The 26,465-nt window shown below is 42.4% G+C and overlaps 1 protein-coding gene across 4 annotated transcripts in view; it reads right to left on the reverse strand.

Annotated features, from left to right (window-relative positions):
* The window catches only part of tns2a (tensin 2a), a 74,436-nt gene extending 52,630 nt beyond the window's left edge, over positions 1 to 21,806 (reverse strand). For 2 of the 4 annotated variants that reach the window (XM_012849290.3, XM_012849289.3), the window contains exon 1: positions 21,024 to 21,805. In XM_012849290.3, coding sequence (XP_012704744.2) covers positions 21,024 to 21,152 — 129 coding nt within the window. In that variant the 5' untranslated portion in view covers positions 21,153 to 21,805. Of the gene's footprint in view, positions 1 to 7,950; positions 8,061 to 21,023 lie in introns of those variants that run through there. The other 2 variants (XM_012849291.3, XM_021308827.2) reach the window with 2 other exon arrangements.
* Positions 21,807 to 26,465: the final 4,659 nt, after the last annotated feature.

Raw genomic sequence — 26,465 nt, forward strand, 5'->3', positions numbered from 1 at the left:
TTTGAAACACCTTGAATTGTCTTGTTACTGAAAAGTGCTTTATAAATAAACTCACCTTGAAAAGAGCAATTAGAACCAGCGGAAAGTTGTATCAGCAAGTCAAAACCAAAAAAACAAAACAAAATAAAACCAAAAGCAGGTATCAGAATCCTGATTGGTGATTTCGGACTACAGCAGAAGTTCTCAAATTTTCCACCTTCTAACCAGTAAAATGAGTGAGTTAACCCTTCTCTGGTTAAATCATACATACAGCAGACGTTAAAGCAAGGCTGTATAGAGAACACGACCGTTTTACAACATTTAACCATTTTCAGAGCGTATACACTCATCATCTTCTGTAAAGTTTTGCAATGATTTTGCGAAGCGTCAAACAAACACAGGCGCTGGTATCCTCACGGGGCAGCGGTGAGTTTAAAAAAGCAACCGGTTACTGTCAGCTGAGCCGCAGTGGGGATGTGGGCTGAGGTCTAAACACACAGAGGAGAGGCTGGCAGCATTCTTCCTGCTTCAGACACAATCACGATCGCTATATAATCCAACCGCACGCAATCATGGTCAGACAGTGACACATAACTCAGCCGCTGAGCGCTCTATAAGGTGCTGTAAAGCTGCTGCACGCTGGTTCACATAAGGCGACTCGCAGGGTGAAACCACTTTATTTTTCATGCAACTGACGGCCACTATATGTGGTTGAGGTTCCCTTTATTGAACCTCCATTTCCAAGTCTGCTAAATACCAATCTAAATGCGGAGAACCGTAACTTATTTTCATTTAAGCAAACTTATAGAGACTCTGCGTTGGAAGAAAAAAAAAAAAAACATCTATGCACATGCACCATTTAAGAGAATCTTTTTCAACCCCACATGAAGCCTATTCAGTGCAGTGAAAATCGGAGAGCTGGAAATTCATTAGGAGCTCCAGACTGCCGGCTGAATGTGCTGCGCTAAGAGGTCCAATGAGATGTTGCAAAAGCAAAACAACATGGTATTTTTAAACAAGCTATGAGCCATTTTTTGAATTCCTGGTAAAAAGTAGTTAGTATGACTTTGGTGACATTAGCATTGATGTGTATAATAATTATTTTATGCCAGCATTTGGGGCACAGCGGTAACATTGGCACTGTTGGCTGGCCATCCAGGATTTTTCTCTGAGAAGAAATTACTCAAAACACAGGTTAAAATGAAATAAATCTTTATTCTATTTGCCAATTTCTGCCTAAGGACCACCTTGCATGGATTCATGTGTGAAAGACAACACTTCGACTCGTAAACCTGGACTGATTTTCTAATTCTTTGAAACACAGTTTTTGGATTTCTGAAAACTTGAAAAAATGTTCTATGCACTGATATGCCTGATTCAGCTGTAGCTTTATAACTCTGATTTTAGGACTGATAATACTGCTACAATTAAAGCTTTGACAGATTCCTTTAACCAAACTCTAATTTTAGTTCTTCACCTTTCATAAAAACTCAGACAACTGGTGAGGGATGCTCACTGAACAGCCATCTTTCATAAATACATATACATACCTTTTTGCACCATTATTTTTGCACATAAAAACGGATTTAACATTCCCCTGCACACTGTGATTGCGCACTGTTGTTCTCCTGCATTGTTTACATATTGAGCACTGTTGCACTTTTACATTGTAATGTTGCCTTATCCCACCTGGAATCTCACTGTACTCTTATAAGCTGTATACACTGTATAGACTGTATTTTATGGAAGCTGCCTCTCATATCGACTTGTGAGTCCAGCAGAGGAAACCAGAATGGAGGACGTTTACGGCTTTGCGGAGGATTACAACAGAGAAACAGCTGCTGGAGTCACTGAAAACAACCTGACATGCAGAACTCAGTCCCCAGGATGGTAATTACTGTCACCGCCGAGCTGAATGAAAAACATCTTCCGCTGCTAGAGCTTGTGGAAGTCTGCATGAAACACTAAAAACTCTTACTGTTTCAGTAGATTGCTTCTGCAGCCTAAATAAAAACCACAGCAGGACAACAAAGACCAGGTATAGCAGCCTAACGTGTTTTCCCTGTGGGTCCCCTGTTCTACTCAAGCTGGATCCCTACGGATCAGAGACATCCTGGACAAACCTCCGCCGGCATGGCGACATGTGACCGCTCAGCCTCCGCCAGCTGGGGCCCGCCCACATTTCCACCGAAGTGACACCAGTTGTAAACAAATACCTGAACCCTCGTGGAGAAAGGCTTTCCTCCCGAACACGTTCACGTGCTGATGTGCATGTCCCTGCAGACGGACGGTGAAAATAGACTGTCGTCCCGTTTCCTTTTCCGTCCCTGTGTGCTCCAGGACAGGACCCCCCCCACCCACCCCCTACCACCACTTCCAACTTCCCAGGACAACATCTGCTGAACACAACAAGCTCCTTTTTTCTGATATTTTTAGCCCTCCAGCAGGAAAAAAAAAAAGGAATCTGAGATCTCTGGACTCAAAGAGGTGCTTTCTAACAAGAGCGGCCCCTCCCAGCGCAGACCCTCAGCCAGCCATCACAAAACAGAGGCCGGATTCAAAATAGCAAAATGAAATTCCCAAATAGGGACACAGAAAAGGCCAGTCAGCCGAGGCCCAAATATCAGAAGACTCTCTCTCGTTGTGGTGAACATGGAGATGACATTTGGACAGTGACGGACATTGTTTTCTGAGCCGTCCGTTCCTGTCTAACGGACTGGGAACTGTGACCGGCTCACAGCAGCAGATGGTCGGAGGCCATCCACTGACCGTACGCCTGAGGCAGGAGCCTTCGTATCGCTTATGGTGACACGGGTCCTTTCTTTAGATCATTAGTTCCAGTCTAAGCAAAGCCACTTTGCCTCACATGGCACCAAGGGAGGCCGTTGATTTCAGCCTGTTCTGTACAGAGGCTACTGCTTAATAGCAGCTAATCCCATTATCTTATTTTGAAGATATTGAAAAAAATATTGAATTGCAGCTTCTTTCCCTACTAACATCCAAACCAAAACTGCATAAAATCAAACTAAAGCTGATGCAAACTATCTCTTTTTCCTATATTATACAACATTTGCCCCTTTTACTGACATTTAATTAAAACAGCTAGGTTTAAAATAGCTGCTTTTGTCAGTAAACCGTGTGCCCTGACTTCCACCTGGCTTAAAAAAAATCCTCCATGCTGAAATCCAACCGTGGATCTCTAAAATAGGATCAATATAAGAAAGGATCACTTTGCCGGTCATGCCAGCGTCACAATATACCAAGGTTTTAAAATGCTACAGTATTCTTTGCATTGAGGGGGAACAGTAATCCAGCTTCTTGCCTGTGCACTGCAGCTCAGCAGGCTGAACGAAAGCCATTTGCTAACTGGATAGACTGATGTGGCTGTTTAAAAAAAATGTCACTGACAGGCATTGAATTGGAAGCAAAAGGAGAGCCACCCATACCACCCATAAATCTTATGAAGGTAACACTGTTTTAAAGCTGCAGTTGGTAAGGAAGGAGCGACATGTTTGCTAAACCAAACTACCAGGTTGTCCTACCAGTGTTACTCCTTAAAAAGCAGAATGGCCAAAGAACTGTTACTGAACTGAATTCAATCTGAAAAACTCACAGAGAAAGAAATGGCAATTAGAAGGATTTTATTGATACAATATTTTAAGTCTTTGGCGCTCAGACCTCGGCAGGAACATTAATGCTGAATTATACTTTAATATGCATAAGTAGATGTATGAGAACAGGGATGTTCCCCCCAGGTCTGAAACTGGTGGTGGAGTGGAGATAGAAGAAGTTTGCTCAGTCCATATGATGATCTGTTTAAGATAGATGTCCAACTTGATAAACACAGGGTTGCATGAACTGTCCATGATGAGCAAGCTTGAAGCGACTGTGGAGAGGAAAAACTCCCCTTTGGGAAGAAACCTCTGGCAGAACCGGGCCCAACATGGAGGTCTTCTGCCGGACCAATAACAGGCGATAGGAAGTGATGAAGACTGAAGGGAGAATACACTCTGATGGGTTGAGGATGGAGGAACGTCATGGAAGCTAGATGAACTCAGCTACGATGGTGGAGAAGGGGTTGGGGGTGGGTTGAATCGGACATCTGATTCGAAATCCAACATGCAATCCGTTTGCGCTTGCTGGTTAGCAGGCTGAGACGTGGATTTGAAGTTGCTTTTAAGATGAGCGTGGGATGCTGATTGGCTTCATGGAGGTGCGGTTCGTAGCTGATTGGCTCACATCAGAGGCGTATCGGACTCTGATTGAATGGAGGCAGGCGATGAGTTTCTTCAATTGAACTTGCGCCTTCAGCTTCATTAGGTGTTGATCCAGCTTGGGGATGTGGAGCTGACTTTAGCAGACACCATCGATGTTTTACAGCAAAGCTGATGAGTTTTATCCCTTTGATCTTCTTTCTGTTGTGCAAGATATGAAAATGCTGGCAGTCTGATGGAAATCTCCGACTCGTGCCTAATTCTTCCTTCCTTCAGCTCTACTGTTGACTCTCAGCCTCCAAGGACTGTGTGACCAATAGGGTCTGCAGGTGGTGTCCATGAACACCTGCGCAGGTATTTAGGAGCTCTTTGGCTGTCTGCGCCCACCGCAACGATATTCCTCCAAGTCAAAAGGTGGCGACAAACGCGCGTCAGGTGAGGAAAATGTCAGATCGCATTACGAGACGAAGAAGATAAGCAGACATCAAAGCTGGTAGAGTGAGTATTTCCCACACTGTGGTTACTTTATCGCTCAGGGACAAGAAGGGGAAAAACAGTGCAATGATTGCTTTAATCATTCTTGTCATTCCATTTCTTCTGTGAGGTCCAGAAAGCTCGGGTACACCAAGGTGGAGAGGGACGTCAAAACCCTGAAGGTGAGGGTCTGCCCACATAGAAACTATTGTCTCCTCTTGGTAAATGCTGTATACACCATTCAGTAAGACACATTTTGGCCGCTCTTAATTTATAGTTCTTAAAGGGAAATCAGAAGTGCCTGGATCAGTATCTGCCGCTCAGAGATTCTGAAACAGCGAGATAAGAAATTAGCCACAAAACTCTGATTGGTGCATCTCTAATGGAGACAAAATTAAGAAAAAAAAGTATTTTAAGCAAACTCCCATCAAAACTGGGCTGCTACTTACAGCGTTGCACAACGACACGGCCGGTCAGTCACCGACGTGTTGGCGGATTCTCTCAAACCTCCACTCCTCCCTCCAATGAGAGGATCCCACCAGCAGCATCTGGGTCGCTGCATCATTTGTTGCCATTGCCTCCCGCGTGTTTGTGTTAATACATGTGAGTCAGCCGATGTGTGTGTTTGCATTTATCCAAAGGGCGGGACAGGCAGCGCAGGGAAACAGAGACGGCCTGTTCCCGTGGTGAGGTCAACGTGTTGCCATGACCCACTTCCGCTCCCCAGGATGGACCTCTGGTCCAAACACGGCCAGGGGCACACAGAGGATTTCTTATAGAAGCAACACTAACACTTGATTCTGCATCAACGCGTGCTTGATGTTAAAAAAAAATCAACGTGCTGTCTTGCGATATGGCCTCAGCAAGTGCTTGATTTTCTCCGGGGTGATAATTAAGCAATGTTTCGGAGCGCCTCTGCTGCCAGAGCCATATGCAGACCTTCTCTCAGCTCCCCTTTAACTAAAAAAGGAATCCTTCTCGTTCGTGTATGCCGCCTTACAGCGGCAGGTGTGAGTGAATGGCCGCTACTGTGGGCCTGCGACCGGAGTAACTGCATCTGGCTCAAGGGAACGTCAACCGGCCTCTGTTTCAGCTTCCTGGCTTGGCAGTCACCAGAGGGTGTCCCGAGTAAACACGACCATCATGTGCCATCAAACCTCTCAGTTACACCCAGTAATTACAAATATAGACTACCAACTGTACGCCGAGCACAAGCCTTAGCATTGTACTTCTGGTCACCGAGCATCTGCGTGGGGCTGGCTGCCCGGGAGCGCGGCTGGAAGGTGACACGCTCCTTTCAATTTCCTGCCCCTGTTTTCCCAGAAAGTGGGACTTTTTTTTTTTTTTTTTTTTCTCCACCGCAAGGCCGCTTTCCAATCTGATTAAAGATATGCGCTTACGTCCGTCCGTTCACCGGCACGGGTTCGCACACAGACGCAGAATGAAAGAACTGCTGTCGGAAACGGAAAGGTTGGACAGGTAGGACAATGTTATCAGGTTGTTTATCCGAAGCTGCTTTCCTCTCGATGCGAGCCGGATGGAAGCCGACAGCAACGGGCGACACGTCATCAAGGCAATCTGTCATTACACATTAGTTGACTTGCCAGTGTAAACATTTTTGAAGGATCCCTATAGGTTTTCTCATGGGCCACACAGTTTACCATCATCGTGTGACCTCATCGGTGAGGTAAATCTCAAGTATGATTATGAGGGTTGGATGGGGAAGGGAGTGGCACCCTGGACGGATGTTTGGTGCTTTTATAGTTCTTGAAATTCTTGAAATGACCTTGTGATGATGGAACGGGTGAACTGCTCAACTACTAGGTCTTAAAAGTGCAGCTGCACCTAACAGTGACATCACATCTGCCATTCTACAGGTGCCGGTAAAAAAAAACACCTAAATGGCAAATCACACGAAAACCAATGTATACAGTTAATAATGCTAACAACACTTATCGTGTATCGAGTGATTAAACTGCTTTGATAATATATTATAATAAATAGAGTTTACAGAGGCCACTCTGATATTTGTAGATATTTTGTGCTTGTTTGTTTGTAATACAACAGCAACCTCTCTGTCTACTGGAAATAATTTGAAAAAGCTAGAAAGAAATATTTCCCAATAAGTAAAGTCAGTAAAAAGAGATTTAATTTCATTCAAATCCATGTTGGCGGATCTCAGGTTTGTAAAAACCAGAGATCAGAAATCTGCAGAAACTATCTTATGGATTGCTTTGTATGTGGGCCAAATTACAACAAAATTGGATGATTCCTTCCTCTTTTTTTCCAAGTTACTGAACAAACAGAAATCTAATCTCCTTGTGTTCCCTCTGGAAAACCAAACTTGTAAGCGATTTTTTGTTTGAAGCATCCCTTCAGTCTTTTTGCTCCTGGGAACCCTTTTTGCGGGACATGCACACAACATGTCATCAGAATCCAGCACCAGCCTCCAATTACTCCTGTAATTCAGGCCTACCTTTTTAATGACCCTCTAATTACTCTAACTCATCTGTGATTACACATGATTTGCTGAATTAACTACAAATCAAAGATTTAACTCCTCCAACTTCATTACGTAATGGCCATCCTGTGAACGAAGAGCGACCGGTTTCCCATCCGAGTAGTGCAGCTGTTGACCTTGGAGGGGAAAAATGTCGACCCAGATGGAAAGAACTGTCATTGCACAATTGAAAAAGAAAAGATTAGAAATCTACACCCAATTTTACGCTTAACCAGCATCAGCAGGTTTACCCTCAGAATGCCAGCAGAGTGTGCATCCATTGAACTCACTTTGACGAATACATGCAACCTAACGGGGAAATTGCTCGTGAGTTGTGGAAAAACAGCTGCAACACTGGAAACGTTTGTGGGAATGAAGTCTAATGTCAGTTTGATGAAGCGCGCCACTTTGGAGCAAGTTCCCAGAGACAGGCGGCAAGACGTCACTGGTTCTCCCTCGCAGGCACAATGAGAAACAGAGGAAAAAGCCGACATAAAACACGGTCTAGGTGTGCAAATCAACGACGGGACAGAGAAGTCGACATACAGCTCAAGTTCTACTAAACAAAAGTGTCTGAATAATGACGCTTCTGTGAAACCACTAAGGAGTCCAGCTCTGCGGAGGCGCAGCTGTACAGCTAACACATGAGAAGTCTCCATCCTACATCCTCCTCTCAGCCTGTTAACACACAGGCAGGCACATCTACAAATCAGTCAGAGGCAACTTAGAAACCAAACCATCCAAACTTCCCTGACCTCTCTGACCCCCCCCCCCTGATCTTACCTTGTTCATTTTCCCGCTGATCATGTCCCCTGTTTTTTTTCAGACGCAGCCCCTCATTCCCAGGGTAGCCATCTGTAACATGCCCTGCTACAGACTGTGTGAGGTAACTTGTTTTCTTTGCTCTGGTCCTCCCTGGGATCTGGGACCGCGAGGTGGAGCTTAATCCATGTGTGGAGTACTATTACTGGGAGTTCAAAACCTGATTGGTCACTCACAGGAGGGGAGCGTTGGAGTCCCGGCTCCAGATTGGCTGCTTTATCCAACATTTTGGGCCGGAGGAGAAACTGTGAGATTTGTCAAGATGTTCATACATTCAAGTTTGTTTTTTCAGTGCTAGATAAGCTGTTGTTTTATCTACAGTCTTGTTGACACAAATTAATAGCTTATGGTATTTGAAAATGAAAATGATCTCAAAGTAGTGGGTTGAAATTCAGGGCAAATGGTGAAGATTTGACAGATCCAAGAATCTCAGAGACTCAATAGGAAGTCTTAGAGTCAGTCTGAAACAGGCAGGTGGAGTATAAAGACCAACACCTTCATATTATCATGTTGTCTTGTTCCAACATTTAAACATGAAACAATGACTAAACTGTGTTTACAACAATTAAAAAAAAATAAAAATTTTTGTCAAAAATTATTATTTAACAATTAAAAAGGTTACAAAATAGGTTTTTCGGTCATATGGAATATTTCAAAACCAAACTGTAACTTTTTTTATTTGTTGTTCATTTCTTTGATTTCACTCCTGATCATATAGTTTACGTCCTTGGCACTCGTGAGGATTTTGATACGGCATGTGTAACACATTCATTTCTCTTCGTTATTTTTGTCAGTTTCCCTCTGGCTTATTACCATTATTAATTTTAATGGAACAGTTAAGAACTTAACTTTGAGAAAATGCTTTTTTCCTGGACTCAGTGTCATTATTTTGGCTCTGTAAATGGGTCTTGGCAGTCTGTGCTGCATTCCGAAACGTCCCAGCAAAGGCAGTGATGCTTCATTGTGGGTCTACAGCATGTCCTGGTGGTGAAATAGAACATTGCAACAGGTAAGGAAATTTATCTGCAATTTAGCGCCCTTACCCAGTTTCTATCTAGAAGTTCTCCACAGCTAAGAGCTTCAAATCTTTACATGCATATTTTAGACTCTATGACTATAGATCACAGGGTATGAAAGATGCACTAAAATTGTTGCGTTTTTCCCCCCCGTAAACATAAAGGCTATCATCTTTCTATGTGTGTTTCAATTTAATTCCAACAAAAGAAATGCTTATGGTTACCATTACCCCCATGCTCATGTAGGCATGCGCATGCATTCCTTTAAATTCGCCCGTCTCTCACTGTAAGCTCTTAATATTCTCCAGTCTGAGACTTGTGTCTGCTGCTGCTGCAGTCTCTTAGTCACTTCCATATGTGTTACACTCATGTGAAGGCTGCGCATTATGGTAGTGCCAAATGGGAGTTTGAGTTATGATATGTGAAGTAACCCCCCCCCCCACCTTCCAAAAAGCACGTCCAGCAATCCAGTCCATTCCTTTCGCTCATGTTCCAAGAATTTCCAGCTCCTGACAGAAAAATGGAGACCTACAGTGCCTTGCTAAAGTTTTCATATGCCTTAAACCTTTGCACGTTGTTGTATTAAAACCGTGAACTTCAATGTATTTTATTGTGATTTTATGAAAGACAACAACACAGAGAAGCTCAAAAGTAAAAGGTTGCATGGACCTTTACGAGTAAAAATTGGAACAGTGTGGTGGGCATTTGTATTAACCCTGTATTCTGATCCCATTTTATAAAATCCAACGGAACAACCGGCCTTTAGAGCTCTTCTGTTTGGCAAACAGAGTCCAGCTGTGTCTCATTTAAAGGAACTATCCCTGATCCTCCACAAATCCGAACTGTGAGTGAGGAGAAAAGTTTGGTTTGAACTGTAAGCCCCGCCCCCAACTGTTTTTTTTCCCCCCAATGAGAAACCCCCAGCATGCACGAGACCAAACACGCGCCTCGAGCTCGTGCAAAATTCTCTGGAGGAAACGAAGCTTCAACGGGGCTTCTTTGACATAAATGGCCACATCTCGGGTGAATGATATTTTTTATGTGAATGGTCAACACTGACATGCGTGCCATGCCGTTTTGTTCCGTTTACATACCCTGTCATGCTCACCCTGGAGGAGCTGCAGTTTAGCAGCGGCTCTGAGCCTCACTGTGCCATTGGCAGAGTCCCCATTTTGCTGCTTATTTCTACTAAGAAAAGCCTGGACTCACTTGATCGCGCAATAAATTGTTATTATCAAATTTTGACTCATATCGCATAAAAAGCGTTTTTCTTAACCAGACAAAAATAACGTCAGGTAGAGTCCCTTTAATCTCAGTATAAATCCAGCTGTTTCTGACCTCAGGGAACATTGTTAGAGAACTTTAGAGAACAAATAGCATCATGAAGACCAAGGAACCCCGCAGACAGGCCAGGGAGAAAGCTCTGGAAAGGTTTAAAGCAGGGTTGATATCAACAAATAAGCCTTGAACACCACGCAGAGCCCTGCTCAGTCCCCAGTCTGATAATGAGTCTGGTACCACTGCAAGCCTACCAAAACTGCTGTCCACCTTAACCGACAGGCAGGGATGTGACAGCATCAATCAGAAAAGCAGACATACACAGCTCAGACTGGAGGATGTATCGCCAGCAGCACTTTTAGTAGCGTGCTCCACTAATGGCCTTTATGGCAGAGTAGGCAGAAGATGTAGTTTTACTCAAATTAGGAAGCTAACACCTGAAGCAGCCCTGAACGCATCATCCCCTTGGGGAAACACGGTGGTGGCGGCATCATGCTGCAGGGATGCTTTTCTGTCGCCAGGACAGGGAAGCTAGTCACAGCTGATGAGATGATGGATGGAGCTAGATGTGGGATAATCCTGAAATAACCCCTATTAGAGACTAAACATACAGTCCGAACTGCAACGGAAAGTTTTAGATTAAAGAATGTTCATGTATTAGAGAACCTGTCACACTACATAAAAGTTCATGTTTACAGTAAATTGACATCCAGTCTGACTTAGTTTGAACAGTTTGCAAAGAACAGGAACAACTTCAGTCTCTAGATATGCAAAGCTAGTAAAGACATGCAAAACGCTGTAATTGTGGCAAAAGCCGATTCTGCAGGTTTTGACATTATAGTATCACTTAATATGGGTATATCATATAATTACTGTCAGACCTTTCATACTTTTATTTGTAAAAACAAACATTAAAAAGCAGGCACTCTACAAATAAGGGACTGCTTTGTTTTGATCAATCACATCAAATCCCCATAAAACTGTCATATCCCTATAAAAATAGTCAATTTACTGTGGAATAATGTGGCAAAAGTTCAGTTGGTACCATGAGATGAAGCCGCGAGCCGAGAAATAGGACCGGATCAAGAGATGTGAAACAAAGCAGTGAGGTGAAAAAGGTAGACTAACAAAATACGAGGGGATCAAGAGAGACAGGAAGCCGGCGTTTGGTCTGGAATGAGGGGTTAAGTTGTGGGTGAAGTGGGGGGAGGGTCATTTTGGAAGAAAGGTGGAGATGGGGAAAGACGGCTTTGGTTCCTGTGGATGGAATGGGGGGTCAGAGCAATAAATTCTGAGCTTCCAAATTGTTTTAGTAAACACTGGGAATGAAGCATGAATCTCAACTAACTTCGCTGCCCAGCAAACGGTCCCAGCTGACACCAGGCTGCAAGGTGTCCCGTGTTGCTTTGACATATTACAGGCAATGCCAGGTGGGTTTTTGTGCTGTCTAGATGACAGAATTTACTGTCCCGAGCAAAAGGAAGGCCTTGGAACGCCTCTCAGAGGTAAATGGGAGAGAGGTGGACAGAGTGGGAAACACTGGCCGACAGGAAATGAGGCTGGAAAAGTGTGTGTGTGTGTGTGTGTAGAGGGTGGGGGGCTTTGTAGCTCGACAGCGGATTGTGTAAGACAGCACTGAACCAAAGCTTGATCCGGTACAGCCGTTGGAGGCACAAAAAAACGGAGAAAGTGGCGGGAAGAGCGGACGAGACGAAGAGCACATGGTCACATTGGCTAAAATCCTCCCTGTGAACGTTTTCAGACCTCAGATGACGATGTAGCTCCACTTTTTTTTTTTTTTTTTTTTTTTTGCGCAGTGGAGAAGAAAATATTTTGGTGCATAGCTTGCAGGGAGCGGGTGTTTCTTTTCAGGGCAGGGCTGGGATTTGTTGGAGACGCACTGAGGGAGGAAATGGTTTGTGTCTTTCCCCTTTTTTTCCCTCGATCAGCTTTCATCCGTGTGACCGCTACACAAAAAACAAGCAGCATTCCTCAAATCCAGCTTAGAGTTTGGGGATAGATCTTTGTTTGCAAACCGCAGGAATCCAGAATATAAAGCCCAGGCCATTCCAAAAGCCCGGGCTTTATCGAGGGAATTTATTTCCTTTTTGTCTCCCTCCAAAATTCAAGGAGTGTCAGTGTTACACATCTATTTCCATTCTATTCTGTCCTTTGCCAGCCATAGGGGATGGGGTGTGTGTGTGTCTATATTTAAGACTAACTGATCACTGTTCCTTCCTGTGATGGGTGTGTGTTTGTTGTGAATGCTTGTGGCTAAATTCCTCTATATTGGTCATCTAAAGTTAATTTGAAAAAGAAATTACAGGGAAGGAAGAAAAATATATAAAAACTCCTGTCACAAAGCCAGGTCTCTATATAATTTAAAAGTTGAGAGCGTGCATGTGTAAGTGGAGGGGAACAGAAATGGAGACTACATGCAGTTTTTGTCCGCGGCATTAAAATTTAAAGCTTGCTGTACGAATCAACAGAACTTTAATGTCTAACTGTAGAAATATTTCAACGTTGGAAATAATTGTTCAAACTGGTGGGTAATTTAAAATCACCTCTCTGGTGCAAAAGAGCCTTTTGAGTTGTGCCATGAAAGTCCAAAGGCGTAATAACACCAGGAGGATGACACAGCACATGTTAGTGCAGCACCTGCAAGCTTCACACGATAATGACCGAGCAAACCGCTTCTTGTGGAAATAAAAGGCCTTTTTAAAGGGACAATGTGTGGTCAGTTGATGGCAACGCAGAAAAATGTCATAAACGTGGATCTGCTTGTAAACACACGTAACAAACATGAAAACACATTTTGATCCTGGCTTGTTAAATGACTAGAACTTCAGCTTCCCAGGGTGGAACAACTCAAAGTCAGCAGCCAGACCATTCAGGTGCTGTTTGTGAGCACAAAGTTTCTTAAGTAAGAAAGTGCTTGTCTTGTGTTGATTGTGTTTCCTCGTGTCACCTGTCAGAACGAAACATCTGCTGATGTCCACAGAGCACATGAGTGAATTGAAATGGAAATTAATCTCTGGAGTTTCCATTTTCTTCTGCCTGTCAAGATACGGAACTGCATCTACAACTCGTTCTTCCAGACACAATAGAGTCAAATAAACCAGAGAGTGCTTAAATGTAGATGCCGTGTATTGCATCTTAACCTTCTCTCGAACCCCCACTTGTATCAGAAGACAATATAGGGGTTAGTAAAGTTTTACTGTGAGAAGCCTGTAGGTAGACTTGTGAAAATTACATATAAAATACTTTTTGAGAGTTACATTACTGTAGAGCAGATAAACCATCATTAGTGCCATCAGCATAACTATCATGAAATATATTTAGGAAAGAGAAACCTCCACTGCATGGCTCGCTAATATAACTTGGGCCATTTTGGTGACAAAGTTGTTTGGAGAAGTACTGCTGCCTGTGCACATCAGAGTAACAATGCTGGTCAGAACTGGAGTAGAAACATTGTCTGTCAAGAAGTTGCCAGAATTATAGTGTTTTGAATTACAGTTTTTGTCACAAGCAGTAATACGCCGCTGGTGAATTACAAGCAGATTAGGTTCACCACAGAACACTTTACAAACCGGCACCTTGCCGGTTTGTAAAGAGCGCCAAGCTCCCAGGCGACATTTCTCCAGAAAAAAGGAATAAAATTGAGGAGGTCCTCTAGATGGGTTCTTCTTAGTTGAACCATTTCATCTCCTCTCCAAGAGGCTTCTTCAGTCTGATGAGTTACTAGCCATCTTTCCATCCAATTCTCATGCTTATTTTGAGTGAACTTTTAAAATGCTGCAACAAAGAAAACGCGACTGAAACGTGTTTCCATCTACTTGTTTTTAGAGAATTAACTAGATGACGTAAAGTGTCATGTCGTCATGCTTTGGCATTGGCTGTAATAAACAGGAAGTAGAGGTTGCTAACTACCATGGACCACAGATCAGTAATGGAGCCAGGTTTTAACAAATGTGTTGATTTTTTTTTTTTTACAGATGAGACTAAGAAATGCTCAAGTCTCTTTGTCAGTCCAAACATACCTGTTGCTGCTTCCAGCCCTGTTTTCGAGGAAGACGACCAGCAGGAGAAACAACTGATCATTCACATCTTGTAAATGTCCGCTACGTCAGAACTGATTCAACAAATGTGTTTCCATCTGTTCTATAGTGCATTTGTGGTTTATAGAAATAGTCAAAATCCATCTAAAGCAAGCGTAAAAACTTTTAGCGAAATTTAGTCAGTTACTTTGAATTTTGCCATTTCCTTTACTTATGTGAAACGTTGGAAACGTTAGAAAATGTTGATGGAAACGCGACTACTGCTAAACTCAGCCTTTTAAGCATTACCTTTGCGTAGTGGCTCAACGAGTTAATTGGGACAATCAAAACGTCCATCAGGCCAGTAACGGGGCCGTTAGTGCGCTGAAACATCTTCAGTGTATTAGTGGTCTTGTGTTGTGTGTTTTTTTAAGTTTGCCTGAAGTGTAGAATATACATCACCCAAACACCATTTTTTTGGTCATTCAGAGATAAATAATAATTATAGGATTAGAACCTATCAAGATAATATCTTGATAGGTTCCAAACATATTTGAAAACATGTTTACAATTTATTTTTCAAATTACTTTTCTTCTACATATTGAACTGTGTTACTTGTTCATTTGTTGGCTCCTGCCAGCATATGCTGCCTTATGCCTTGGCATATCTTCTTTTTTGAAGATAGAAGTTCTTAGATTGCACTATACTAAATTATGTTTTTCATTCTTTTTATCCCTGGCAGATTTAGATTTCAAATGATTTTCATTCAACCAATAAGTTTGCTTCTGATAAGAAACCAGAAAGGAATCACTTTCAAATGTGATCGATGTGTTAGTTATTGAGATAATATCTGGTTTTATTTACATTTTATAAAAACAATTGCAATGCAATCTACAAATTACATTGTAAAAAACTATTCTTACCCTTCTGAATAATCAATGTAAAAGTCTTAAAGTGTATCACAGCAATCAAAAACTTCTAATTACCAACCAGTTTCCACTAGTGTGTTTTGGTGATTTGTTTCTGGTGATGAGATCCAAGATTTTAATTAAGGCTGGAAGGCCTACGAACCATTACCCTAATCTTAAACTCACTTGATTAGATTTTTGTGTCTATTTATGCCTATAAACAAATATCATGGAACGGTCTAACAAACACATTCCTTTAAATCTAGGATTTTACACATCAGGACATCTTAGCACTGATGTCTTTACATCTTTTAGAGGTATAAGTAACGGCTAAGAGCTGCTAATAAAGTACATTAATAAATGATCAGCTGCAAATGCGACTAACACTGGAAGATGAAAGTAGTAGTTTGGGCAGTTTGCTTCACCAGGGGCTCCAGTGTGTAAAATTGCTATAACAGCCTCAGAGTCCATGGTACAGTTGTTTCAAGTACAGGCTTGTTTGGGAGGGGTACCGGGAATATGCCTCTTCTCTCTGCAAGTGATATGGAGGCATGACTTGCAAAGCTGTGTCAGAATGAACCTCCAGACATTTGAATCATGGTCCTTTGGACACCTAAGACCTTGCAGTCATTGTGTGGACCAAGAACAAATCTGTATAGCAAAGTATTCAAGAGTCGATGCAGAGGTAATCTGTGTGACAGCTGGAGACTGGCCATGGGTCATCAGGGTACTGATCCAAAAGAAAACTATCTTTATGTCCCATTCTGTAAAATTTCAGGATTGAATGAAGGCGTAATTTCATTAACGCAAGGTCTCAGTAAACCGTTCCCCCGATGGACGGTTGTACTCGAACTGTAATTTCAATTACAATGCAAATTGTGGTTGACAATAAAGATTGATTGATTGATTGATGTTACAGTGACTGATTATATTTGTCTATATAACATAGTTATATAGCTATAGCTTACCGTTCTATAAAAACTAATAAACGTACTTCAACAATTCAACAAAGAAAGGTAATTCTAAGCAAAATTACATTAGTGTTCAATATAATGCGCAGTTTTAAACCCCCAAAGTTTTTTTTTTTTTTAAAGAAAACAATTGTTTTTCTCCACTGATTTAAGTTCAACATGCAAATATCAGAACTGAATGTTGCCCAAAACAAACTTGCCTGAATAGATCAACCGTAGAAGCATGATGAATACCATACAACGTGTAAGGATTATCCACACAGAAGTCTTTGAAATTTGCTCCAGGAACCAAAAGTGTTCGATCTGTTCAGATTTAAGTCAGGAGGTAAGAATTTAGAAAATCAGTCGAACCCTTTCTGCACCATAAATATCTACACTGAAGTGAACTTACAGTTCTTGGAGAAAAAGTGTTTAAAGTGACTGAGAATGAAAGTGAAACCTGTCCAACCAAGCTGCAGATGCTGCTTTTCTTCCACGGCCAAATAAAGTTGGCAGACCTTAACTCTATATTTATGTTTGACTTGCACATATACCTCCACTAATGACTCACAGACTTGTGCCCTTTGGAGCACGTGAGTGAATCAAATGTCTGTTTATTATTAAGCCGGTAGAAAAGTAACTCTCGAGATCAACAGAGTTGAGTTAATAAAAAGCAATCAGGCATTTGTGGAGAACGTAACGTGAAGTGGATGTTTTCATGAGTTTTCTCCTAGACTTTTCCCACTTAGACCTGTATACGCGTCCCCACTGATTCATAAATCAACCACCAGAGCAGAGCTTAGGGACCTTCTTTTTTAAAGGGAACCATATGGGCTAATGGCTCTTGCTGCCACATCCAGCTGTAGAAAAAAAAAAATTGTTTACTGACATTCTGCTACTTTCCATCTGCACAAGAATCCTGGCGTATGGAAGCATAGCTGTTGACAAGCTGTAAAGAATTCAGTAATCGGCTTTCAGACACTAATACTCACAAGATTATTAATCTTTTTTTTTTTTTTTTCCTGTAGCAAAATTTTACCCACAGCCTCATAAACACAAATGAGAATTTAATGTGAGAAACTTATTTGTATTCTATGTGAAACATCTCTTTCCCATGCTGTTGACCTGACTGCAGCTCATTATGTAATCACACTGAGAAATGTTTCGTTTTTTTTTTATATGTTGGTGTTTCCAGTAAGGTCTTGGCATGTGTCTGCAAACGCATAGATGTGCTTCATGCCAGGAAAAAAAACAACAACTAACAAATCATGTTCATCTCAGTTTTGAGCTGCAATACACTTCATGAGTCTGTAAAAACAAACAAACAAACAAACAAAAAATAATAAAATAACATAAAAAGATAAGAGTACCTCCTGCTTGGGATAATTTGGATCCAACTGATTCCCACACCCTTATAGTCCGGGTCAGTCACCGCAGGGTGACGTAGTCCAGAGAACTTCACATTCCCACGCTGCTCTGCTTATGATACAGAGCCACTGGGATCTCTCTCTCTCTCTCTCTCTCTCTCTCTCACACACACACACACACACACACACACACACACACACACACACACACACACACACACACACACACACACACACACACACACACACACACACACGCACGCACGTCAAATGTTCACAGAACACGATGAAACAGAGCTGTGCTACAGCATGATGTCACTGTTGTTGTCAGAGGTCAGGTTTCTTAGTGTTCCTTTAATGGCTCCAAGATCCCTTCGTCCGAGCAGCAGGCCTGCCTGTGTTTACATGACGATGACTCTGCGGCATCGCTGTGCCACCACAACGGGGCCATTGTAGTTGCACAGATGTGCTGTGACGCCATGATTATCCGCATCTTTTTAAAACAAAGAAAGAAAATACATTCTCTCACTCCTGGAAAACAAAAAATTGCCTTTTGATTCTTGTTTTTCCAACTATCCCCTATCCATAAGTGTTTCATCAAGGTGTAACGAGGGATACAGATCCCTTTTTATTGGCAGCCGTTAGGTGGGAGATAGGGAGCACGCTGGCTAGACCACCAGTCCATTACGAGGCCATCGCAGAGACACAAAAGTAGGCACATCAGCACTTATACCAAAAGACAATTATGAGAGACTAAAAAAAGAAGATTTCATGTGTTTTTTTAGTGTAGGACAGAACCTTAATACTCAGAGAGAACCTAAGCATGCCCAGGGATGACCTGCCAACTCAACACAGATAGACCCCAGCTGAAAGTTTAATTCCAGATCTCCACCCTGATCATCCCTATCTATGGTTCTGGAAATCCTGAAGAACCGACCTTAGGCGCAAGCACACTAATTAGCTTTCGGCTCCCAGGGCACACCCAAGAATGCTCGACTACTACCCTTACATAATAAACTCTATATAATATTTGACCTACGGTACTTTAATTAAAATAAGTCAACCTTTAAAATTACATTTTTGAATAGAAAATTAGATATAATAATTTTATTCAAGAAGATTAAAAACAAAAGCACTCCAACAATCTGATGCAAGCACTGAAAAAAGAATGACATAAACAAGGCAAACAGAGTTAAGCAGCAAAAACCTGACAATGAACAACTGAAAACCAGATCTTTTAAGTGCACATTGGAAATGTATTAAAGGCTACAAGGTAGGAGTGAAGATTAACAAACCAGACCCTGGTGTAAAATAAATAGTAAACAATAAAACCAGATGTGAGATCATTAGCCAACTAGAAGTAGAAGACATCTCTGCCATTGCAATTGTACATTGAACAACATTTGTCTGCAGCATTTAACCCATAACCCTTATGGAGCAGTGGCAGCTTTTACAGCAATTAGGATAGTAATCTGGGGTTAAGGGTCTTGCTCAAGGACCCATAGTGGCAGTGTGTGGGATTTGAACCAGGCCTTTACAGAATGCAAGTTCTCTGCTCTTTCTCAACAACTAGAACCAGATGAGAAATGGTTTGTAAAATAAAACAGTATAAGATGAGCGGTAAACTGGAACTGGGGTGGAGGTGGTTGGCAAGCTAAAACCAGGTGTGTCATGATAAGTGAAGTACAACCAGGTACAAAAGTATTATAAACTCAAACCAGGTTTGAAATTATTTGTAAAACAAAATCAGGTATGAGATGACTCCTAAATTAAAAACCAGACATGACATAAGGAGAATAGAGCGAGGTGTGACATCATCGGTACAACAGAATAGGTGTGAGATGAACAACAAACTAGAACCATTTGTGAGATAGTAGCAGCACCAGGTAAGAGACGAGGTTACTTCTGTCAAGTGTGGAATAAATAAATTAGGACCAGGTATGAGATGACTGGCAAATTAGAACAAGGTGTGAATTCATAAGTAAACTAGGGCCCAGTCCCCACGAAGACGAAAATGGTCAATTTCAACAAATGATTGAGAAAAAAACATGAGAGGATGCACCACAACTGATGAGTATGCACCACCACTGAAAACACTGTAGTAGGTATGCCGGGCCCATTGGTGGCGCTGTGACACCACCACGGAAACATGCAGAACAAACACGGGGCATTGGCAGACGACACTACGTACAGCAATAAGAAAGCCAACATGTGCCTCAGCATGAACACAACACTGGACAGCGCTATGGACGTCAAAGAGTGACGGGTTAGAGAGAGAGAGAGAGGCGAAGCTATGATAGCAGCATTTAAGAAGAGATGCTGCAATTTATCCACTCTAGTTTTCAAAATCCTTTGGTGACCATTTTCAAAAATGATCATTTACCATCTCCCATAACACCAGAGCCGTGTGGACACGCAGCCCGGACCACAGGTGTCAAGCTCCAGTCCTCCAGGGCCAGTGTCCTGCAACTGTCAGATGTGCTCCTGGTCCTACACACCCGAATGAAATGGCTGAATTACCTTCTTAGTCTGCAGTCAGGTTCTCCAGAGTCCAGCTAATGACCTGATTATTTGACTCAGGAGTGTTGAAGCAGAGACGCACAAAGTTGCAGGGCACCGGCCCTTGAGGACTGGAGGACTGGCACCCCGGGCCTAAATGATCAAGCATCTTCACGGATACACCTAGCCTCGTCTCCGTGTGGACAGGGTCTAGGTCTAAAATGAGTTGTAAATTATAACCTGGTGTGAGATGGCTAGTGAACTTGAAACACATGTGAGCTGGTTAGGAAAATAGAATCAGGCATGCACTGATTTGAGAAATAGAGCAGGATGGTAGAGATTAGGGGTAAATTGGAACCAGGTGAGAGAGGGGAGCAGCAACCATGGCAGAGTGAAACAAACCTGTGGAGAGACAATGGATAGACCACAAAAAAGGGAATATTAAACTGAAAACATGAACCTTCTCGATGAGCCTAACAAAAACTGATCCAATCCAACTGTAGTCCTATACTGAGCAAAAACATAATCCATAATCCATGATAATGACATCTACACTGGACCCTCTAGCTTCCATGTCAGCCCTGCGTTACAAATGGCAGAAATGACAACATACTGACATTATTTTTTAAATATAGAAATTGGAACGTTAAAAAAAAACTTTAAAAAAGGCAAAAAATAAACATCGCAAGCAAATCGGACTTTTCCCTATACACAGACAGATGCGATGCACTAAATGAACACCTTATTTAACGTGTTGAAAAGATGAAGGAGGCCGTGATGTTTCATTGCATAACAGTGTAAAGATTAACACTACAAAAGACTGCCTCTTTTAATATGGGGGAAAACTGCAGACTGCAGCATGCGAAGACTTCTGGCTCAACCAGTTAGTGCAAAACATGCCTGTGAAAATTGAAATAAAGTTTCATCACATAAACACACACACACACACACACACACGGAGGGCACATGCACACCAACCTTTGTGAGCCTCATCCTGCTGCTGTCACTCCTCTCCAGACTCCTTCTCTTCAGAGACGAGCTTCGGACCACCGGCAGCGGCTGCACCTCTCCCTCCCCACACCAGTCCGAGCTCAGGACACAACCCATAAGGGTGCTTTGGGGTCCAGGACTCTCTCCCTCTCTCTCTCTCTTCTCTCCTCTCTGTTTGTCCGCCCTTTGAGTCTTCCTCTTACCTCCGTCCTCTCTCTCTCTCTCTCTCTCTCTGAGCGGGCTCCTGGGCAGCTGTTTTTGTCAGCTGGAGAGGAGGAGACCGAGGCCCTTCCCCTTTTCCTGGCTCCCGTTCCAAAGGATACACTCTCTGTGCCCTTTCTCTACCACTTTTACAAAACACACTATTTAAAAACACCTCCTGCTCGGCCTCGCTGCTGTCACGTGTCCAATCACCATCTTTTCTTTATTTCAGACGGCACTTCGCAGAGCATGATTGGTCGCCTACTTTTCTTTCTGCCTACATCCCTGTTCCCGCTTTCAAGCATCAGAACTTAAAGATCCCTGCTCTCAACCTGTGCTCCCTTCTTCTCCGTCTCCTTTCCTGGCGCCCCCCCCCCATCCCAGGAACGTGCGTCTCTCCTTTCCCCTCGTCCTCCCTCTGGTTCTGCGTGTGCCCCCTCTGCTACGGTTGCCTCACTCTTACATATACAATTACCTCTCTGTTCTCACCTCCCCACCCATCTCTCCTCCTCAGCCCCGCTCCGTTTCCTGCTCCCAGATACACGCAGTCACTCCTCGGCCCCGGCAAACGACACATTGTCGGTATTGTTGCGGAGGACGACCAAGAAGAACTGGCAGCTGTCGGGATGCTGTGAGGGATCCAGTGACTCAGGGTGGACTGAGGTCTCTCTTGTTTACCCTGCAGTGGTTTCGTTGTTGCGGAGACAGAGAGGGACTTTTTTTTTTTTCTTATTCGTCCTGCAGATTACACACCTATTCAGTGAAATAAGTCAGATGTTATCAGAGGTGATGACTGGCGTGTCTTCGGCTCTTTTTTAAAAATTAAAAGTATGTTCACTTTTAATATTACGTAGGTGTGAAAAGAGCTTTTCGCTCCTCGCAGGCTTTTTTTCCCCTGTTGTTTATTTCTTCTCCCTCAAGTGTTTTGGCTAGTACGCAAGAGCTCGTAAGACTTGGAAGTGGGAGACTGTACCCCTTAAAAGGAAAAATCTCGATGATCCTCCCCCTCATCCTCCTCCTCCTTAAAACTTTGGATTTGTTTCTACGTCCCCCCCACATCACTCCTATTGTTTTCCTTTCTCCCACCGAGTTCAAGGTAAAAAGTGAGGCATGCTGACTAAAAGTCAGGCCATCGTATCCACCCCTTCATGTCAGGACCCCCACACTGGGCCATCCTTCACTTGACTAGCTCATTTGGCTCTCCTTCAGCCCCTCGTTTTCTCTGTGCCTTTAGTCTCAGACATGAGCTCAGGCAGCAGACGGTGTTTACGACAAGCCCCCCTCCTGGTTTTACTTGCCATGAAATGAACTCCTTCTAATCACCTCTTGCCAGCTTTGTTAGTTTTTAATGGGATTTCTTTAACTCACAAATGGTGATACATAGAGGCTCAAATGGAAACATAAGCCTCAAACTAACGTTTGAGTAAATGTCCCTCATGAAGTTTCAGAGGAAGCAAGCAAGCCCAGTCTTTTGTTGCCATGAACGGGTCTGTGCGTCATCCTGACGAGATGCCTCACCACTCCTCTGATCAGGAATAACAGAGTTCATTTGGTTGATTTCCTGGCACAGATCTAACTTTTAAACACAGTCCATGCATTTTCATGAGGGCTGTGGTCAGACCATTCCAAAAACTTAGCGTTGACCCACTTTAGCCTTCCAAAAAACAGTTTTGATGTGTGTTTGGGATCATTGGAACGCCTAAGTGTTTACAAATTTCAACCACCTGACCCAAACTATCAGAGCAAAGATAGTGGTGGTAGTGATGTTTAAGAATGACCAAGAACCAACAATGCTAAAACCAATGATTTTTGGATTACGTTGGGACACTAGTGTCACTGTCCACAGTAAGGACTGGGAAGGTATCAGTGAGAAAGAACCAAGAATCTTTTATTGTCACCGTGTTTTACAGTTGTGAAATTTTCTTCCGAGGACATACTCCAGCATAGGGTACACACAACATTTGATGGTCCTTTTTGAGACAAAAAATAATTCACTCTCAATTAACCAACATAAACAAATGTGGTGACATCTAGCAACAGTTACGCAAAACTGTCATAATGCCATTTTGCTTAATTTATAAATCAATTGTAAATAATGCCGGACCGAGCCTGACCTTCTGCAATGCCTCCCAGTAAAACGACAGCTTGGCGTGATTGGAGACCAACCGTAATTGATTAAATAAACCAATCTACAAAAACTTTAACAGCCTCATAGCACAACATAATCTTTCATAAAAACTTTGTATGCAACCAGAGTGAGCTACTGACGTATAAATAAAAAGAAGTCAAATAATGTGGCCATGCACCTTTAAAAGTGTGCAAAAAATATGCATTCACAGTGGTGATATTGTAAATGTGTACGGACTCAGTCTTTTCAGCAGGGGGTAATAGCCCCAACAGGTTTTGGAAGAAGCTGTTTCTAAGTTTGTTTTGGATTTGATGTTCCTGAAATGTTTCCCTGATGGGAGAGGGGCAAACAGTGCGTGGCAATGCATCTGGCTTTTGTCTGGACTTAAATAAACTGAGTCCAGTTCTTGCTGACGACATCCCACAAGTCCCTCTTCTACTTCATTGTGCAGCTCCCATACCATACAGTTACGCTAAGACATAAAACACTTTCTATTGTAGCAATGCAAAAGTTTTTTTGCAGCTTAGTGGAAAGTCCAGTCCGTTTCAGTTTCCTGAAGAAGAAGAGCAGTTGTTGGGCCTTCTTCACCAGGTGAGAGGTGTTCACAATCCAAGAGTGGTCGGAGATGTGAACGCTCAGGAACTTAATCCTGTCCACACGCTCCACTACCTCCCCCTGTATGCAGAGAGGGTTGTGTTCAGTCTTCCTGGACCTCCTGTAGTCCACTGTGACCTCCTTAGTCTTAGTCTCGTGTTCAGCATCAAGTTGTTCCTGGAGCAGAACTGAGATTGTGGACCTCATCTCTGTAGTGATCCAAAACCTTCAAAATATGTGCAGTTACCAAGATTAACAAGCCAAATACCTTCTGGAGAACATTTTAATGTCCAATAAAACAAAGATACAGCTGTTTACCAACAGTTGCAAGAACATTTTTTTGAAGGAGACAAGGTCAGGCCTTGAAACCTGAGAAAACTGAACCCAGTGTCAAGCATGGAGGTGGCTGCACCATGCTGAGAGTCCGTTTTGCTCTCAGTGGTGCTTTTGCACTGCACAAAGTAAGTGCAATAACACTAAATTTCAATCAAGTAATCCCAAACCTCAACACTAGTTTAGAATAAATAAACCAAGGCTAACGTTGACCGTCTGGAATAGCCCCAACCTGAATCCTACATAAAACGCACGAGTTTGATCCACCATTCCGGATAATATCAATCAAATATCCAATCAGAATTATGCCAAGACCGTTGATTTGGCTACAAAGAGATGGTGGTTCTCTTGCTTTAACCAAACATTTTTAGGTATGTTTTCTCCTGTATGTATAATTTTGACCCTGTATGGATTAGTCAAAATCTACAACAGATTTTTACTTTTGCACCTAATTCTTTTCATAAGAACCATTTAAGTTGGATCTTGAGTAATCACTTTACCCTAAATACTAAATATAAGTATTATTGTTACATGTACACCCAGCTTAAACTTCTGATGAGCACTCTACAGACTGACCCATTATCTAAAGTTAATTTAAGTAACAATCCAAAGATCCAAATATTATAGCAAAGGGGGGCAAAATCACAAAATTGTTTTCAATATCTGGTCTTTCAGACAAAGACATGTCTTTGCAGAATACTTGGCCCTATATGGCCATGTTGGCAGAAAGTTATTAAGGTTAACTATAGATATCTGGAACAGGCTTTGACACGGAGCAAAGAAGGAGGAGAAAAGATGGAAAAGATATGAGAATATCAGCAAATTCCAAATATGGAGAGAGAAACAGAAGGGACCAGAGGACAAAAAGCTGAGGAAACAAAGAAGTACAGAAATAGACGGCTGATGTCATGGATGATGCTACTCTAAGGGATCTTCCACATCAGGATGTTTGTTGACTGAAGACTTTTAGGCTGATGACCTTCAGTAGAAGAACCTAATTCACATTAATAGTGTTGCCATCCGATCTTTTAAAAGCCATCGTTTGGCCTTTGGTTTTAGCTGTGTCCAAACATCTGTTTTTGAGAGTCACTCTTGGAAGACTCTGTGAGTTCTGTCTGTGTTTGTACGTAAAAAAAAAAAAGCATGAAGAAGATCTTTTTTTCCCCTGTCAGTAGTCCATGGAAAGGAAAGATCGCTGTCAGTTCTTGGACAGACACTTGTTATACTGGCATAATTTGAGCTATTTAGCTTTAGTATCTACTGCCACCTTGTGGCAGCAAACCAATGTAGAAAATTAGGATGAGAATTTAACATCTGTGTCATAAAGTATTCCTGAATATGCCTGGAAACACCAAACTGACGAGAGAAATCAGTTGAAATCCTAAACATAAGAAAAGTGTTGATGCACAGTGACACACAGCGACTACAAAAGCAGGAAACTAAAGCGTTCCTTTCTTAGTCATCGTGGGGGGAAAAAATAGCGGAAAGCTTAATGGCAGTGGAGCAAGACTGGAAATGTGTCATCATGTCCAAATATTTCGGATGCTCATGTGAAACTCCTCTATCAAAGTAACCTTAAGAAAACAGGAAACCAGCTAATGCAGGCTTCCGTTTATTGGCAGCCCTTTATAGGGGAAATGTTGGTCCCTAAAGGCCAAGGCCCAAAACCATTGCTGGATGTGCATGACCTTTTTGAGCAGTACATGGCGAGCTGCCCCTGTCTCTGGGACCAGTATGTGCGTAAGGGCTGAAGTACGCTGAAAAAAACACGATGACCCAGTATGTCAAGCCAAGAACATATCAAACTTTATTAGGAAGGATGCAGTAAATTGACCCTGACGTAAAACAATGTTCTGATGATAAGTTACAGCTTAAGACAAATGAAGGTCAGTGGACACGTCTTTGATCAGATGAACCAGAGTTAGAAAAAAAAAAAGCCCTGATGAAAATGTGTTTTATTACCTAAAAACCAATTCAGAAAGCCCTTCATTCGGGATGTGAAAAAAAAGAGCAAGCACAGTGTCAATGTCTGTGTTGACACTGTGCTTGACCTGCATATGTGTGGAGCTGCTATATAATTTGTCAAAGGCTAGATATGCAGTTCCTTAAAAATTGTGTTGATCCTCCTCAAACCTTTTGACCTTCTGTAACGTCAGAACCACTAGCTTCATTGT

Source organism: Fundulus heteroclitus, chromosome 1, assembly GCF_011125445.2.
Source record: "Fundulus heteroclitus isolate FHET01 chromosome 1, MU-UCD_Fhet_4.1, whole genome shotgun sequence".
NCBI lineage: Eukaryota > Metazoa > Chordata > Actinopteri > Cyprinodontiformes > Fundulidae > Fundulus > Fundulus heteroclitus.